This window comes from Apium graveolens, chromosome 2, assembly GCF_009905375.1.
Source record: "Apium graveolens cultivar Ventura chromosome 2, ASM990537v1, whole genome shotgun sequence".
NCBI classification, from domain to species: domain Eukaryota; kingdom Viridiplantae; phylum Streptophyta; class Magnoliopsida; order Apiales; family Apiaceae; genus Apium; species Apium graveolens.
The window spans coordinates 153,749,446-153,769,242 of NC_133648.1; the positions used below are offsets into that span (position 1 = coordinate 153,749,446).

Sequence of the window (19,797 nt, forward strand, 5' to 3'; positions counted from 1 at the left end):
ATTTGTTCCGATGTATAAAAACTTCCTTGGAGACTAAGATGAATCTGAGGATAAACAAGTATCTCAGCACTAAAATCTGAAAAGTGCCCCACACACAGAGGTCGGTTCGGTACCTGAACAAGTAACAGGGTTCTTTATTGAATTTATCCACATTGAAAAATATCTTTCTTAGCTTTAAATATCTGGCTTATATTGTATGTACAATATATGGAAATATATTAAACATGTAGCACCTTGAGTCTAATGTATGTAGATGAAATATATGCATGAAGCACTAATAAATTCTCATTTTAAGAATGCATTTAGGAATGAAGGATAATGCAACTCAATGGAAGATAATTTGATAGAAATGAACTACAGGGGAGATAGATGAACCTTTTTTGGATGTTAGGGTTTTGTTTGGTGTTTAACCAAATTATTCGGTAGAGATGTGATGTATTTCACAAAACTGACAATATTATCTCCATCCACTTGATATGTGTGATTGTAACATACAAGCGTCCATAACAAAATTCAGGTTAGTAACCCTTAGCAATAACACAACTTCCGGTTACCTCCTCTGTTTCTTCTGAAACTCTCTTCCTATGAAATGCAAAGGGTACATTGCCCACCATTCCGTTACAAACCCTCTCCCTCCATTATTGCAAACATAATTTGAGGTAATGGTGACGGAAAAATTCATCCATTACCATCACAAACAACTGATAATTAAGTCCGCCTGATGATTAAAGGAAAAAAAAAAGAGCGTCTGCCTCGTAATGCTTAGAAGTCATAGTTAAGCACCATTACATAACCAAACAAATGCAAAACTGTAAATGCTCAACTGCAGCTCACATGAGCTCTTCGGCATTCGACACAACTCTTATCAACTCTCTAGAAGTAAAGGTCAGATATAGATTGTGGTTAAAAACGAGCTCCTTTAAGACCATATATAATGATGGGAGCCACGGTGATCATTCATCATCTGTGCCGAAATATCTGTCTCCAAACTCACCCATACCAGGAATCACACGAAACTCTTTGTTTAAACCAGTTTCAATCTCTGACGTGACGATCTTAATTCTCGGAAAATGCTTGCAAACTACATGCACTCCTTGTGGTGCCTGGTAAGTGGTAACAGCAGATAAATTGAGATTAACATTCCAACTTTACTATCTTATATCTTACTTCAAACAAGTAGCAGTGTAGGAACTATTTAGCTTACAGATATAAGATTGAGAAATATGATGTTGGTCTCTGGTACACCCTTCCTTAGTAGTAAAGAGATAGCTTGAACAGCTGAATTTCCTGAAGAGATAAACAAAGTAAACTTATAAAAACAAGAATATTATATCATCTATAATCCTGTATGTAACATCATCATCCCTAAGAAACATCCTCAGTTTAAGATCAATAACAAACTAGCTTAAGAAGCCAAAGAGCCAAGATAAGAAAAGATGTAGCTGTGATTAGAACTTAGCTCTATATGCATTTCTAAGCTCTATAACTGCACAAGGCCGGAAAAAAGGTAGTAGTAGAGAAAACCACAAAAAACATACCCATCTAAAATCCCTAGCATCGATATTCTAAAAGAAAAGACAGAAAGGCTTCACACAATACAAAATCAGATAAAATGTGTTATGCTACCATCCATACACACTGATGCTGATGAGGAAGGAGAATAGGGAATTAATATATATGTAATTGATTAGTTTATATGTATTTAGTGTAAAGATATATAATGTATTTATATATTTGTTTATATGCGGGGTTATGAGTTTGTTAAATTAGTAGTGTATTTATAATAAAGCCCGATTGTTTATGGGCCTTAGTCCATATTTGGGTTTTCTATTCCTATATAAGCATTGTAATCCCCACATTATTACTTACTCATCTTTGATTATACATTTTTCTTGGGAATAATATTGATTATTATTCTTGGGAATCGTATAATTTATTGCTTATCGATAAATCTTTGTTTTATTACTCGCTTACATATTCTGTCCTACATCATATGCTCTGTTTGGTTGAAGAGATTAAAATGGGAATGGAAAGACATGACGTATTACGAACAAGAAGCAACGAGAATGAAAATATGTTAAAAGTCAACAAAAATGAGGGAGTGCTCAATTTTTATGATGAAGTTTGCATGGACAAATTGTTGGAAGGAGAATGTAGCATGCCATCTTAAATTGGTGGATTTTAGCTGTGGTTTAAGTTGCTGGAAATGGAATGGGAAAAACCGGAAAGAATAAAATCATAAACCTATACCCATAAAGTAATACAAATTTCATTCCATTCGCTCCTGCCTACACTCGTCGCAGCCAAACAGAGCATGACATTAAATGATAAAGAAAGGAAGGAAAAGAACTTCCTAAGGGTACATGCACAAACCTGTGCCCAAAATGGGATCCAATAATAACACATGCCTCTCAGAGATATCTTGGGGCAATTTCTCATATATCAACTGCATAATAAATAAATTTATCACGATGACAGTATTCTAATTCATATGCAGAATAATGCAATGAAAATACTGTTGAATTGGTAGTACGACAATCGTTTTACTAGAGTCAATTAGAAATCTCTACATTTTAGATATTAAAATATTGGGTATCCGTTTAGTAAAAAAAATATTGGGTATCCACTTTACAACAGTCATAAAAACAATACATGGATTAGATGGAGAAGATGAAAAACAACAAAGATAGCACGCACAAACCTGTTTGCCGTTATCACCCTCTCTATGAATAAGAATTTTTCCAATTTTGATACCTTTACAACATGCTCTCAGAGCATTTTCCATACTCTCACCGCTGCATAAATTTAAAAAGACTGGTCATCAAGGATTCAAGTAACAGAACTTTGGTTTTACCTCTTAACTTTATTTATAAAGACAAAAAAGACACTGCGAATTTAAAAGAACCACTTCTAGGATATCAGATATCATTATCATGGTAAAATTCAGGTATTTATTCTCTACATATTCACTTTTACCAGGTGAAAGAAAAGGTGTAAAAGAGAACAAATTTAGTGTAAATCATGGCTTCATTGTATTTTAGATCAATATTGAATAGAGGATAAATCTAGCTTCCTGCCTCTATCCAGACAGGGTGTTCCTTCTATTAAAAATGAATCTGTAGTATCAGAGGTCAATGTGTAGGACCAGGCCGGCCAAGTTAAGTTTTCCTAAATATTTTAATAAATAAATCAAGCAGAAACTAAAGATATTCTTTCAATTTGTACCTACATGCTGCACAAATTAGTTGTAACTGTAAAAGCCCATACAACCATTTCTTTTCGGTTCTCTCTAGAAAAAAATTAGTTACTGCTTTACTGCTTATATTAACTCTAGATTTCATTACCCCCTACAGATGAAAATCTCCCTTCATCTCTTTTTTGGTAGAGTCAATAACAGCAAATCAAATACTCACATATACATGCCTCCAGTGAGGCTTAAATCACTGACCTTGTTACAAAAAAGAGAGAGATACCAACTAGGCTACAATACAGCTGAAATTATTTTAAGGCCTAACAGACACCTGGAATACTGATAAAAATTTTGAGGGGTTGGTCCAAAAAGTGTTGGCTGGCATAATTCTATGTGTGAGAACAGGAACTGATATGCTGAAACCAGTACCTTCTAATGACAGAGACACCACATAACCTCTTACAAAAATCAACACCTGTGTACACAGAATCTGCATCCAAGAAATTCAGAACAATACAAAAGCAAATTGAAATAGTTGAAGAAATTTATATGTAAAGATACACTCCTCCGGATGAGACAACTAAACCAAAAAAAAAAAAGATAAGTGATGTGAGAATTACCTGTACTCGCAAGGGGTTATCAACATAGTCAAAGAAACAATGCAGTTTAACATACTTAAATTTGTTAGTTAAAAAACCATCCTACTTTGAAAATTCAAAAATTATTGGAACTCCTAAGATAACTTGTGTTTGACCGTAATACATTTATTTGCATTTAAGCTTCGAATGTCATCTTAGAAAAATGTGAAATATATAATCGTTGAAAAAATTTGGATAAATAACAGAAATTCGAAAGAGAATAAGGATACTAAGGTTAACCTTAGAATACTTTTCCCTAAGATCACCACAAATACATGTAAACAAGTAATCCTAATCATTTATTATTAAATATTTACTTATGATATATTTTGCATGGCTTTGAAATTAGGAAAGTAAGCAAATAGATAAAGAATATAATGCACCCAAATCAACCATTACCTTAGGAAATTTTCCTAAGATCTACCTTAGGATCCTTATTCTCAATTCGATATACCACTAAAATTTGCATAATCCAGACATGTTACATTTATAAACAATATCCACAGACATATATTCATCAATCATATTGGAAAAGGAAATATAAAGGGAGAGATAATACTTTTATTTAGAAATATATAACAAATCAATATGACAAGAAAAAGAACTACAAAAAGCCCCCGCTGGATAAAATAAGCACTTGATTAGAACATTGGACAAGATAAAAAACAAAAAAAAATAATTATAGGCCTTGTAAAAAAGAATAGAGAACTTGCATACAGTAATTCTAGGCAGTCTATGAAACCAAAGAACGATGGAAACAAGATGATCAAAAAAAAATAAATAAATAAGCCCACGTAAATTTGTTTTGAAAAAAAGAACTTCGTTCAGACCTCACATGTTAAGATAGGATGCTTGTATACAGAATAACATTCAAGAAATGGCCCTTTTTCTCACAATTTTGGAGTAAAATGCCCTAAATATCACAGTAGGAATAAATGGCCCTTTCTATCACAAAGAAACGATTATTAAAATTGCGTTTATAAATTTTCCAATAAGCTCATGTTGCTTCAGTGGTTCGGCGGGGAAAATAGGAGCTCAGTGCATACGAGGTCAGACGTTATCTATAACATGCGTTTAGAGATGTCACGCATTCCAAAAATGCTTTTTCAGACTTTTAACTTTTTTTTATTTTTTGTTCAAAATTTTTTACTTAAGAGAAACGCAAATTAATAATGCTTTTCTGAAAGCGCAACTTAAAATTGTGTTATTGTGTGATATAAAGGGCCATTTTTCTGAAATGTGATTTTTTGGGCCATTTTGCTTGAAATTGTGATATGAAGGGCCAACACCCATAACATTCTGAATGATAGTGACTCACCAGTTGGAGTGATCACCTGCTTTTCTGTGAATGGAAGATGTCCAAGGCCATGTTCAACAACCTACCATTTGCAGATTACTTTTTAACATACATAATAACATACATCACACAATTGGCTTACAAACTACAGAACAGAGACATTCTTTTAAATAATGACAATACAATAGCGAAGAGTAACCCACCAAACGAATCAATCGATCAGCATAAAAAACAAAATCATGCTTCGTTATTTGAGCATCACGTATAAGCGTATGCATACCACGTATCTGAATGGTAAAGAATTGCATAAGAACAAATAAGAAAACGAACTGGACCCAGTAGAGAATTACTTGTTGAAACCATGCTGTATGTTAAGCCCGTCAGAATTTAAATAAAAAGCACCATGTACAAAAGAAAAATAGTAGTACCTGGAAAGTTGACTGTATGACATATAAATTGGGATATATTTTACAAAGATCGTTTTGACCCAGTTTTGTCCGAATATGTTGAACAATCAAATCAATAGCTATATGATTGTCACCTCCGCGAGGAATTATAATATCAGCATACTTCTTTGTTGGATGTATAAAGTCATCAAAAGCAGGCTTCACAAATTTTGAGTACTGCACAAGGTCGAGATTTCAACAAATTGACACACAAGCCATCTAGAACTTATATTACATATTGTTTAGCAATTTACATAGCAATGCCTAATGAGAATGGGGGCACTATACCAATATGATGTGATTTGCAGAATAGTGAAGCTTAAATTCTATTTGAGGATATTATGGCTCAACTAACCTGATCAAGCACCATGCCTATATCTCTATCCTTTTCAACTGTATCACGTCTTATTCTCTTTGCCAATCGCACATCAGCATCTGCACTATATTGTGAACACCAAAATTTAAAAAAAATATTGTGAAGACAACAATGGTCAACAACGCAAAGATGAAAACCACAAGCTTAGATACAGATGACTGTATCCATAATAAGTACTAACTAAAATAGGGAAGAACACAGAATTTTAAATTAAAAAAAAAAACCACAAAAACTAAAAACATGAAGCCAGAAATTGCTAAAGTTCTACATGGTGAGCTTTCGAATAGATAAAACATAGCTTCTTACATTCCCTGATTAGCTCACAGTATTATATCCTAAAGTCATATGTAAGCAGATCATGAATTGTGCCTTACAAATAGCAATTTGTGAACACAGAAAACAATGTTTACATATTATCTGTATAGTGAAAATATCAGACTAAAGAGATGAAGAATGCAGAAATCTCTTATGTATTTGATCCAGCCGAGCTGCTGTATTTATAGGTACAACACAGTCATATACAGATTCTAACAGCTACGTGTATCCCATGATTACAGCCAAAGTAAACTCCCTAATTACAGCCACAAGATCAGCCTTAGGATATACTTAGATTAGATATACCATATATACAACAGTGATATGGACAACTATTGACTGATATGGACAGCTAATGACATCTGTTAACACTCCCCCTCAAACTAATGGTGGACTGACCAGTAGTTTGCTGACAAAATGATTATGTCGGCTTTTTGTTTGTGACTTCGTAAAGAAATCAGCAAGTTGGTCCTTAGATGAAACATGTGGAAGACTAATCAAGCCTTGTTCATATTTTTCTCGAACAAAATGGCAATCGACTTCAATATGTTTGGTTCGCTCATGAAAAACAGGATTGCTTGACATTTTAACCGCGCTTTCATTATCACAATACAGAGGTGTGGGAAATTTCAGTTGGATACCAAAGTCCTTTAGTAGTCGTTGAAGCCAAATAACCTCACTACTCGAAGAGGACATGGCTCGATATTCAGCTTCGGTTGATGACTTTGATACAGTTGGTTGCTTCTTTGATTTCCAAGAAATCAAGGAACTACCCAAAAATATACAATAAGCAGTAGTCGATTGAGCCGTGTCTGGACAGCCTGCATAGTTAGCATCAGAGAAAGCTCGCAGCTGTAAAGGACTCTTATGCAAGTATGATAAGCCATGCATTGGAGTGGATCGAAGATACCGGATAATGCGATGAACAGCGGTTAAATGCAATCGTCGAGGATCAGAAACAAACTGACTGACAAGTTGGACTGCATGAGCAATATCAGGACGGGTCACAGTTAGACCAAACTTCCAACGATGCTTCGGTAAAGACTCGGATCTAAAATAGGAGAGCCATCGTTTTTGTTGTACTTAACATTCAGCTCAAGAGGAGTATCGACAACCTTGTCATCGGTGAGGCCTGCCATTTCGATAAGATCTTGAGTGTATTTATGCTTTTATGCTGACTTACAAAGTAACCATCAGAATTTCGTGAGATTTCTAATCCAAGAAAGTAAGATACAAGGCCAAGATCCTTCATTTGAAAGGATTGTTGAAGAATATGCTTAAGATGTTGTATACCTTGTTGATTGTCACCTGTGATTAGAATATCATCAACATATATGAGTGCAAAAACAGTTCCTTGTGATGTGTTTGAAATAAAAAGAGAGTAGTCATTGTGACTTTGAGAATATCCGGCTTTCTGTAACACTGCTTTTAGTTTTGAAAACCAAGCCCGAGGAGCTTGTTTCAATCCATACAACGCTTTCCGTAATTTGCAAACCATGTTTGGAAAAGTTGAATATCCAACAGGAGGATGCATGTAAACTGTTTTCGAGAGATCACCACTAAGAAAAGCGTTTTTAACGTCCATCTGATATATGTCCCAATTTCGAACTGCATTAACAGCTATCAAGGTACGAACAGTAGTCATTATGGCAACAGGAGTGAAAGTTTCGCCGTAATCAATGCCATATTTTTGCTTGTAACCTTATGCTACCAACCGTGTCTTGTATCGATCTAATGAACCATCAGGCCGCAACTTTACTGTATAAACCCATTTGCATCCAACAACCGGCTGATTTTCAGGTTTAGGAACAAGCTCCCATGTATTATTCTGTATCAAGGCATCCAACTCTTCCTGCATAGCATGATTCCATTCTGTACTTTCTGCTGCCTGCTTATATGATCTGGGAATGGAAAATTGATCTAATGTAGATAAAAATGAAAACCGGTCAGGTTGTTTAGAAATACGCGATGATCGGTGTGGAACAAAGTTTTGTGATGGCGGGGATGGAGGGACATTTGGTTGTCTAAGAGAATCGATATTACCTGGATCCCGAGTTTGTGATGGTTGAGCCATAGGAGGGGGAAGCTTTGCTCTTCGTTGATAAGTAATAATTCCAGCGCATCTTTTGGAAAAACAGACAAAGGAATGGAATTATCAACAGATTCAGACGAAGAAAATGAAGACTTAAAATATGGTTTACTTTCAAAATATATCACATTCCGAGATATTCTCATTCGTTTGTTTTCCCAATCATAACAACGATATCCTTTTTGTGATTCCGAATAACCAAGAAAGATACATTTTGCAAATTTTGCATCTATTTTTGAGTACTCGGATCTAGGAAGAAGCGCATAACAAGTACTACCAAAAATACGAAGCTTTCTATAGTCAGGGCATATTTAAACAACTTCTCTAGTGGAGATATGTTACCTATCACCGGAGTAGGTAACCTATTAATCAAATATCCTGATGTTGCCACATTTTCTGCCCAAAATAACTTTGATAAACCTGCATGAATACGAATAGCACGTGCTGTCTCCATTAAATGTCTGTGTTTTCGCTCAGCAACACCATTTTGTTGGGGTTGATGAGGACAACTTGTTTGATGAATGATTCCCTCTTCAGCTAGAAAATGGTTAAATTCTTTGGATATATATTCTCCCCCTGAATCTGTGCGTAGAATCTTAATTTTCATATTAAATTAAGTTTGCACCATTGCTTGAAAATACTTAAAAACTTGTAATACTTCATTTCTGACGTAGAAAATACACCCAAGAATAACGTGACCAGTCATCAATGAACACAACAAAATAATATTTTCCACTTAACGAACCAACACGGGAAGGTCCCCAAACATCAGAATGGATAATATCAAACAAACTAACAGCATGATTATTACTCTTAACAAACGGTAAAGTATGTGCTTTGGAAAGAGCACAATCCTCACAAGTTTTATCAATTTCTGATGACATATCAAGTTTGTCTACTAAGGCACCAGAAGAAAACAAAGAATTCAAATTTAAAGCATGAGGATGGCCAAGACGGTTATGCCAAAGTCGCCACAATTTATTTGAGGTACTTATATCAGAAGAGGAGGGTGCAAGAAAGCAAGTAAATTGAGTGGAAGATGTGTCACCAAAGTCCAAAACAAAGAGATCCCCATTCCTATGGCCATTCCCAATCACATTCCCGGTTCGCAAGTCCTGTATTAAACAACCACAAGCAGAAAATGAGACGATGCAATTTTGTTATACCAACTGACTTACTGAAATAAGATTGGCAGATAATTTTGGTACATATAAAACATTCGATAGTGTTAGAGAACCAGAGTTTGGAAGATCAAGTTTTAAAGATCCGACCCGGTTAACAGGAAGACTGTCCCCATTAGCAAAAATGATATTTTTCTGTTATTTATAAGGTACACTAGAATGAAAAACATCTGAATTTCCCGTCATGTGATGGGAAGCACCGGAGTCTATAATCCAAGAGTTATGTGTATTTGTCTTACCAAAATCAGAAGCTTGAAGAGCTTGAATGACTTGTTGAATGAGTTCAGGAGAAGGAGAGGTAGAATGAGGGGCTTGACCAGAAATTTGTGAATTCGTTTCAGCAGGTTCAACTGTTGAGGTTGAAGAAGCCATATACACCTTGTGATTTCTATTCTTGGGAGGTCTTATCTTACAATTCTCGATCAGATGCCCTTCTGTCTTGCAATATCGACAAAATAGAGATGATGCAGCATTGGCCGTTGATCCTTTTCTTTTCGAACAATGACTAGCAATATGGCCTTTTTCATGGCAAATAAGACATTCTGTTGTGCTCATATTGCGATATTTTGACTTCTGGGCAGTACCAACCAAAGTTGTATCTTGGACCAATTTGTGTGATGAAAGAGACATCAATCGTGTTTCCTCGGCCAGGAGATCTGGAAGAATTGTATCAAGATCTGACTTTCCTCCACGATTGAGAATTGCAGCACGAACAAGTTCAAATTCTGGTCGTAGTTTCATCAGAAATTGTCGAGCACGAGATTTTTGTTTGAGCTTTAAAACAGTGTCTAGAGCAGCCTCTAGAATGGTATCATCAATCATATCCATTTCATTCCAAAGTAACATCATGGCAGAATATAATTCTTGAATACTGGAAGAATCTTGGGTTAAATTACTTATCTCTTGTTCAAGCTGATACATCCTTGCCTCGTTGCTTTGTTTGTAGATGCGCTTAAGATACTCCCACATTGCATGTGCAGTACTGAAAGTGCTGAGATTAACAGCGATGGAATTGTCCACAGATTCCATGAACCAAGTTTTAATCTTGGCATTTTTAATCACCCATTTGGCACTAGGTTCCTTTTCAGTGGGGTTTGGTAGTGGTGCCATCAACATATGACCTATGTTACTCGGACTCTTCATTTTACCTTTGAGTACCCGTGTCGGGCACTCGACACTCGGACATGGACACTCGGACTTGGACACTTATTTTAGGCCAAAAACATGTATATTTTTCAAAATGTTGCCGAGTCCGATACTCGGACACGTATCCTTGTCGGACACTTTTAACCGAGTCCTAGTAACATAACATATGACCACAGATCTTGACCCTCCAAAAAGTTTTTGAAATAGGAGGCCCACAGGAAGTAGTTTTTCCCATCCAACTTTATAGCCAATCTATGGTGTTGTGGCTCCATTTTAGAGGTACTACGAAAAAAAAAATTTAAGACTGAAAATACCTCGCAAGGCCTAAGGAACGGACGATGCAGACAGAACTGCCTAAAAGCTTATACAGTATATGGACCAGGCTCTGATACGATGAAAATATCAGACTAAAGAGATGAAGAATCCAGAAATCTCTTATGTATTTGATCCAGCCGAGCTGCTGTATTTATAGGTACAACACAGTCATATACAGATTCTAACAGCTACGTATATCCCATGATTACAGCCAAAATAAACTCCCTAATTACAGCCACAAGATCAGCCTTAGGATATACTTAGATATACGTTATACGTGTATCCCGGTGATATGGACAGCTATTGACTGATATGGACAGCTAATGACATCTGTTAACATATAGATGGATATTTAAAAAGAAATGTCATAGCACGAAAGTTATACTTGCACCACTACTTTTGTAAACTTTACGGTTATAGTAATTTGTGAGTCTACTTAAATGTGCTCTAGGTAGAAAGTTAAAATTAAGCCCTTTATCTGATTTGTATGTTCAAGCAAGCCTACAATAAGGAAAGCATAACACTTTATTTCAATTGACATGCTGATCTGATCTCCGGGTAAATGATCAGAAGTGATGGTTCGGTATCCATTAAATACTTGCTAAAAGTGGCACAGAACAGCAATTGTAATAAAATCACAGATAACACGTTTTAGAATCCACATCACCTACAATATTGGGTGACAAGAACAAGAGGCTTAAATGATAAAGGGATAATTAAGTTGGACTCATATATGTTAAATGTGAAAAGCCACCGTAGCGCAAAGGATCTCTCCGAACTTAAGCACAAAAAAAAACAAAGAGAAGCAGGGGATTCATCGATAAGAAGCACACTCCATACTAAGTGTGTATATATATATGAGCTATTGACTACAAAAAATATCCAAGGCTGATATGTTCTAAGTTCGAATTCTGGCAAAAATTTTCATATGATCTTGACCCCATAAACATACATGTCTGTTCATTCTTCTTTATCATCTCATAAATTTCGATACAGAAAATCTAATTCTCCACTTGGTATAAGCACTATTTATATACTTAATAAATAGAATTAAAATGTAAACAGATTCTACAACATGGCAGATCATATTTAGTACTCCCTCCGTCCCTAAGAATGTTTCCTATTTGTGTTGAACACGTTTGTCAATGCACATTTTTTATTGTTAATATCTTTAATTTCATAATAGTATTAAATATAAAAACTTTATTATATTAAAGTACTCATAAATACGAATCCAACGAGATCACTCATGACTATATTTGATCTTATAGATTAGACGTAAATTAATAGTCAATCGCTTAGCATTAATAGTGTCCGAAGTCAATATAGGAAATGTATAAAGGGACGGAGGGAGTATATATTAGAGAAAGTTCTAGTGATTTAAGGAACCACTAGGACATTGTTGGACTACCATTTTGTGTCAAATTCCTTATATATTGAAAATAGGATATCATTTAGGAAAAGTATTGGACTTGCTCTTAAACACTGCACATCTGATATAGTTGAAAAAACATATAATAGAGCCAGATAGAGGATAAAGATATCATGAAAACGAAACTATAAAAAAATGTATTAAACACTACTTGTAAGGCGGTCACGGCTGCAAAGCAACAAATAAAACAGAGTAGAACCAAAGGGGAGAATAGGGATGAAATTTAGAAAATCAAAGAGCGGAAGAGAGATGTTTGGTGTTGTGACTTGTGACCAACTTAAAATGATGGATTATTGAAGATGTGAACCTCAATGTGGAACATTAATTATTCGATGCTTGATTGCAAAAAAGTGAAGAAATGTCTGTAGGAAAACAAACACTGATCTTGCTTAGAAAAAAAAAAGTGAACTAGAAGAGATCCTCAGTAGATCATAATGTGGCTAAAGCCAGTAAAATCAAGTATTCAACCTCCTAGATACTTTGTTAATAATCTTATCAGATGAAATTGACCCAGGAATGAAGTTTAATCACTTATAAAAGCAAAATGTGTTGGATAACCCTATTTATAACTAGTTACATAATTTGTTGTTGAACGCGTACTTGTAACAATTAAGTGTGACCAATATACTGGTATAAAGTTCTGAATATGTTAATTTACTACACCACTTCTAGTGAACCTTATTAGGTAATCTACTCAAAGTTCTAATGGTAAGTGATGAATGCCACGGAAATGCTAGCTAAACTCAGAACGTAAAATGGTTTAAAATTCCAATCCAGTTCATTCCTACTAAAGTTTAACAAATTACAGGATTAAAAGGTACAGTTCAGACAGAAGAGAACCATCTCATATACATAAGTTTGAGGACGGGAAATTTGCCAGTTTGACAAACCCGCTATCAACGAAATTAAAGAAAGGAGGGAACGGGACCTGTATCTACAAAAATCTTCATGTTCATCAAAGCTCGGACACGAGAATCATGGAAAATGAGTATGCCTTCCAGGAGTATCACATCTGACGGATTGACCTGTCCAGAATATTAAGGGAGCTTTTAAGGAAATATATATGAAGCAACACACAAGATTTATCATTTGTTTTTAAATAAATTAAAACAGAAATAGGAATATGTCTGTATAATATTTATTACAGATATATGAGTCGGAATGGAACTATATTATCTAACAATTGTTTTTGGGGAAAAAACAAATCATTCTGACGAAACACCCTCTAAGTTAACCCAACAAATGTTGGTAGGCTGAAAATGGAACTCATATGTTTCACATAAGTGGAGTAATATCCTTCTGGAATATATATAGTTGCCAAGGTAGTATGTTTCTACACGATTTGAAAACTTGTAACAAAATAAACATCAATTCATTTGATTTGTATACAATTAATAATACCAAAATTTGGAAATATATCCCCATATGAGGGTCATGCTTGATGTACTTGTCAACCGTCAAGTGTTCACTAAATATCTACAAGGTCACGGGTTCAAACCCACAGCTTCACTATAAATTTTAAGGGTAAGTACGTAGACTGGAACCTTCCCCAGACCCAGGCAAGAGTATTTTGCACTGTATTCGACCTCTAAAAATATGTACTAACATCCTCCAACAAATAACAAAAGTAAAAAAAATCCATGTATCCAACATGTAAGCTGTAAGACCCCCTTCCCCGTTTTTTACCAAACTCTGAATACTGAACATAGAGTATATGGTATCTAGCTTGTTGATACTTACTTTTCGAGGTTTGGAGGTTTCAGTCTTGAAACTTCTAAAGTCATATTTAGGAATATCAACTGATTGCCCATGTTTCAACTTTTCCATAGCTAGCAACAACCCCTCAGTGTCAAATGCATCTGCAGAAATTGACATAGTTTATAGCAAAAGAAGGTTTACAACTAGCAATAATAATTCAAACAGCAACAAGACTTCCCAAATATCAAAGAATTTAAGATACAGATATCCAACATTTAACTTCACTTTGGAAGAGGACCTCTTTAAAAATTCATTATCACATTATTATCATTGTTTGAAACTATATTATTTTCTTTCATCAATTGAGATGATAATTTAAGGAATTAAAATCATCCATTCTGCTAGTCTGCTCCAAGGCCATTCCGGCTACGCAACCAATTCATGAGAAACAGACTTCAAATCATTCACTCTTATGAGACAGCATTTATCTGTATAGCCATTCCTGAAAGAACTGTTTTTGTACATCACCTAACATTTTCGTTCACTATTCAGTCATGCGTATTCAACTCTAAAAAGGTTGAATTTACCTCGTTCTTTAATTCACTACTTTTCCTTAGGATCAAGAAAATGTCAGGAGTTAGGACCAACAGGCTACAAAATGCACTCTTCAAGGCCAGGTAGGAACAGATAGGTTTTTACACAAATACTCAGTTACATCTACTACTGTGTGTACTTAATAGTCCTAGAGCCCATTTATTGGCTTGAACAAATTTCTAGACACTGTAAGATAGAAAAACTAGATAAAAACTGGGGATATGGAGTTGATTCATGGACAGACATGAATTATGCTGTCAAAACACTTTAAGAGATTCAGATGGAAAGACGTGAGGCTAACGACATAAAATTTTGATGCATTTGCTAACAACGGAATATTTTGATACATTTGTGTACTTATTGCTTTCTATACACTCTAAAAAATTGGAAAATTAAAAAGAAAAATATTTTATATTCCTTAATAAGCTGTTTTCAGAGAGATGTCAATGCAAAAATAAACAAACAAACCATGTTGATAATCAACATAACATTGTGGCATGTACTCACCAACTTAGGTGAGTACAACGGATTTTCAATGAAAATATATGATCGGTACTTTTGTAATTACAGCACTTGATTAAAGAATTACAAACTTTATCATTAAAATACACTATGTACTCATATAACTTCCCTAAGTACATTTTTCTCATTTGCAAATCTCAATAGAACACTATTAGCTCTTTTTGCTAACATTTTCAACAAAAGGGCCACACATTTTATACAGAGGTACCATATACTATAACCAACTAGACAATGAAATTCAACAATTCTCTTTGAATTGAGAAGTAGTTCAAGTTACTTGCACTAGAGATCTAAAAATTGAAATACAATACTCACCAGGATGGTCAAAGTTGTATTCATGAACATTTGCAAGTTCCTCTGGAGTCAAATTATGATAAAACGACTCCTGCCAACTCATCCATATTAGTAGATAAAAATGGAAAGACAGAGCACTATAAATAATAATACGAAGATGTATCCCAACTTTTTGTTTAGCAAATAATCAAGAGTAGTGGAAATACATACAGAAAATTCTAGAAGGAACAATGGCGGAATTGAACTAGTTATTACAAATTGTCAGAGGTAATAGATATTATTACTAGTTAACGGACCCCTCGAGCAACTGATGCAGCTGAAAATTGATTAATGATTGTAAAGAAAAAGTCTTTCAAAAGATTTTGTACATAAAAACTAAAAAGAATTGCTCAGATAATACCTGATTAACTAGTACAACTCGTTGATCATGTAGCTGCTCAATTATCATATCACAAACTGTAGTTTTTCCTGATGCTGCACCCCCGGAAACTCCTAAAAATACATTGCAAATTGAGATATAAACAAAAGGGTAATGCTGTAAATCAAGCTAGAGTAAGTCTAGTTATAAGAACACATCAACTACGCAATGTGAATAACTAGTAAAAGCTAACATGGAAAAAACACGGTGTTCATAGAAAATAAAGAACATCGTGTAGGACGTGCAGTGATATATGTAGTACCCCAGCGGTCTTTCTATACATCAACCACATGAGTGAATGCTTCATTTGTGTGACATAAGTCTGATCTGAAACACTTGAAACATGCATCTTAGGTGCTATCTGCTAAAACTAAACAATAGTAAATGATCTAAAGTACACTACTGATTTATGAATGTTTGAGGGTATTTCTGGTCCAATGTATTCTCTTAATTTATTGATCCCGATATTCTAAGTCATCCCATCAAAATCAAGCCAAAACATTTCACAAAATACATATACACATCCAGGCAAAGACAATTCTGTATAGACAAGTTTTAAGGATGAAGCATTCAAATCTGGGAAATTTGGTAAGTATGAATGATCCATGTTGAATGAACTGAAGTTTAGAATAATTCAGCTAAACCATTCAGCTATTTTCTTATCTTGATTAAGGTAATCTGTATTTCTTTAACTCAAATAAATAATGTCCTAAACAAGTTTAGTTAGATTCTTAATCATGAATCCATTCAATTTACTCTTAAAAAATGGGCCTTTGTTGTAATTTATGCCCCATGATCCATCAAGGAGGAGTTACCAAACTTATTCCCTCAAAGTCGAAGATGAAGTACATGTATGAGTTCAGTCTATGTTACTCGAACTCTTCATTTTACCTTTGAGTACCCGTGTCGGACACTAAACACTCGGACATGGACACTCGGACTTGGACACTTATTTTAGGCCAAAACCATGTTTATTTTTCAAAATGTTGCCGAGTCTGATATTTGGACACATGTCTATGTCGGACACTTCTAGCCGAGTCCGAGTAACATAGAGTTCAGTTACTACATAAATTGTCCTCAAGGCTATAGATACTATTCTCTGTAAATTGGTAAGCTTGAGCTTGAATTTTCTGTCATCGAAGCTCAATAGGCAATTATACATAATATTGTCTGCAGGTCTTAAAATAACCAAAAAAAAAAAATTACTTCCAGTCCTAAATAAAAACGCAATACTAATCGGTACTACATAAAATTTTGGGTGCAAAATGTACCAATGACAAAAGGTTGTTTATGTGCACTTTCAGCCACTGAGGCTGTTGGTTGTTCAACTTTTGCAGTTCCTTGCTGAAAGCCATTCAAGTGAAATCCTGAAAAATGAACCCCTGACAAGGAATCTAATACATCTTCCACTGGTTTAGAACCCATGCGCGAAATCTCTGAAACTGCACAATAAAATACTGCTATTTAGATATATTAATAAATGACAAAATGTTGCAGCCGGATAGATCATTTGAATTAGATATAAACTGTTTCAGTTTTGCACCTACAGACGGAATACAAAACAGTATGTATAATAATATAACTCTTTTTATGCAACATTGATCTTCATGCAGAAGATAGTAAGAAAAAAATATTATAGTATAACTTCAAATGATATTAGATGAAATATTAAAATTATAAATACACATCAAATGGTAACTAAACACTAGGCAGGAAAAATTAGGAATCCAAATTAAACCTACTAAACTTTCTTCCTCCTCTTTTTCCTTGAAATATTCTTGGATTCTAGAAAATAGTTCTCTAAGTGAGTCAGATTCTTTGTAAATTGAAACTACTAATATGGAAATCTTAAAATTGACAAGAGTCTTTTGAACAATTGACAAAACAAATGAAATATGATTTCATTCACAAATATGTAATAATTTAGGCTTGTTTGATAAATAAAAGAGCAATAATACTTAATGAATTGCAATTGTCTTGAGAACATGTTATTATATAGCATCTTTTGCAAGACAAAGAGCTTGTAAGGCTTAGCTCTGCAAGTAAGTGTGAGAAAGTTGTGAATTTATGGGTAATCTGGACTACAATGAACATAGTCGCATTTGGTAAAGTGGAACTAAACCTTGTTAAATTTAGACTCAAAGCATGACCCGGGTTATCAAGGTAATACTCGTTAATATCTTGAGTCACAAATCTCCAGAAATGGAGATTTGGAAGGAGGAAATATTGTTCTTGAGGGTGGAAGAAGAATTTAGAATTGTCCCCGAAATAAACTCTGTATTCAACTATATTAAACTTAAACACTAGGTTAGCTGCGGGATTGGAATCATAATAACATTTCTGTTTTTTTCCAGCAAGGTTTCATATCCTGCTCAAATGCTCATGCTCCATAGTGTTACATCTATTACTGTAACCTACAACGGACTACGTAAATAAAAGTGTTTGTTTGATATGAAAAGCCTTCTCAGTCTCAACCAGCAAGATCTAATAACCGAAACAACTTGAAATGAAAAGACTAATTTTCTAAGCCCCCTTAATTATATAATTGAGTTTGTATAAACCAACTTAATACCTTCAAAAAATTCAATATTAGTGTGTTAAGGTTGATATCGATGCATCACATATATAGTCTACATCTAGTATTAATCCGTATTAATCATTATATTATGATTTTCGGCTCAGAACAAGGAAATGCACTTAACAAGAACCAACATCAACACTACTCCCATCTTTCCACACAAAAAAAAGAGTACGATTTTATAATTCTACACAATATATGAATTTTACGATTTGCAAATTGATTCTAAGAAATTAAACAACACTCTTTCTTGAGGTGAATAGAGTAACATTTGGACATAAAAAATGACTTGGGTCATTCCGAACTAACACTCCACTCCCATTAAATCCATGACAATTAGGCAACATACATAATGAAGGGTACAACATTCATTGACAAATGGCAGGTAAGAATGATTCTGAAAAAAAGGCCCAACAACCATTTCCACTATCATCACAATTAGAAATAGGGCAAAAACAAAAAGGAATGCAAGGAATCAGATAAATATAGCTCAACAGAGGGAACTAATAACCAGATCAAGTAAAAAGAGACGAGAAAAGAGTGCATATAAATAAGTACATACATCAGTGAAATGAAAGCATATACTTGAATATACCTCCTCCTCCCTCTTGACTTGATTTGAAAAACCAAAGAAATAATTTTATAAAATAAATAAATAAAAGATCTTCTTACAAATATCTATTTACGGAAAAAGACACAACATAACAGACTGCTTAGCTGTTTTCTTCCGGAAGCTTGTCATTCATTTCCCTAGTTTGTTTTTTAAAATATGACCATTGGCCTTACAAATGACTAGATGAGTATTCATTTCCCTAGTTTGTTTTTTAAAATATGACCATTGGCCTTACAAATGACTAGATGAGTATTTATTCTTATAAATCACCCCAGTACCTGATACGATAGAGAATAAACTTTTAACTACTCGAGTTATATAACCGTGCTCATTCATTTCCCTAGGTTAATTATTATACCCCCATCATGTGTACCGTAACCGTATACATGTAAAGTATAGCAGCCCGTAAATTCGGATTACTTTCCTCCCTCAAAATCAATTCTTTTTACTAGGGGTGTACAGACGAACCGCATCCAACCGCTCGTAACCGAACCGCATTTTGCGGATAATCGCGAAGCGCGGGTTGGTTGTGGATGTAAATTTTAAAAACCGCTCATTCGCGGTTTGGATGCGGTTTTAAATTCTTGAAAATCGCAACTTGCAACATATATTTATAATAAAATATATTTTCAAAAATATAGTTGATATCATATAA

The 19,797-nt window shown here is 34.5% G+C and overlaps 1 protein-coding gene across 3 annotated transcripts; it reads right to left on the reverse strand.

Moving 5' to 3' along the window:
• Positions 1–436: 436 nt before the first annotated feature.
• Positions 437–19,330, reverse strand: LOC141707929 (uridine kinase-like protein 4). Of its 3 annotated transcripts, none has more exons than XM_074511381.1 (15): positions 19,202–19,330; positions 17,223–17,393; positions 15,934–16,025; positions 15,555–15,624; positions 14,166–14,284; positions 13,354–13,450; positions 5,927–6,006; positions 5,554–5,748; positions 5,329–5,412; positions 5,147–5,207; positions 3,620–3,680; positions 2,702–2,795; positions 2,374–2,446; positions 1,205–1,287; positions 437–1,103 (listed from the first exon to the last, which is right to left on the reverse strand). In XM_074511381.1, exons 2-15 carry the CDS (start codon positions 17,374–17,376, stop codon positions 954–956), a joined length of 1,413 nt encoding a protein of 470 aa, XP_074367482.1. In that variant the 5' UTR covers positions 17,377–17,393; positions 19,202–19,330; the 3' UTR covers positions 437–953. The 3 variants fall into 3 exon arrangements, with proteins under 3 accessions (XP_074367482.1, XP_074367481.1, XP_074367479.1); XM_074511380.1 differs by having other exon boundaries at positions 19,125–19,255; XM_074511378.1 differs by having other exon boundaries at positions 19,092–19,230.
• Between the last annotated feature and the right edge of the window lie 467 nt (positions 19,331–19,797).

Bases quoted from the DNA above. Each gene is read 5' to 3' on its own strand.
- LOC141707929 (XM_074511381.1), bottom strand. From the start codon at position 17,376: ATGGGTTCTAAACCAGTGGAAGATGTATTAGATTCCTTGTCAGGGGTT. The intron at 16,026-17,222 runs GTACATTTTGCA...ATGTATTTTTAG, and splicing joins TAAACAACCTTTTGTCATTG to GAGTTTCCGGGGGTGCAGCA. The intron at 5,749-5,926 runs GTTAGTTGAGCC...GACCTTGTGCAG, and splicing joins TAGGCATGGTGCTTGATCAG to TACTCAAAATTTGTGAAGCC.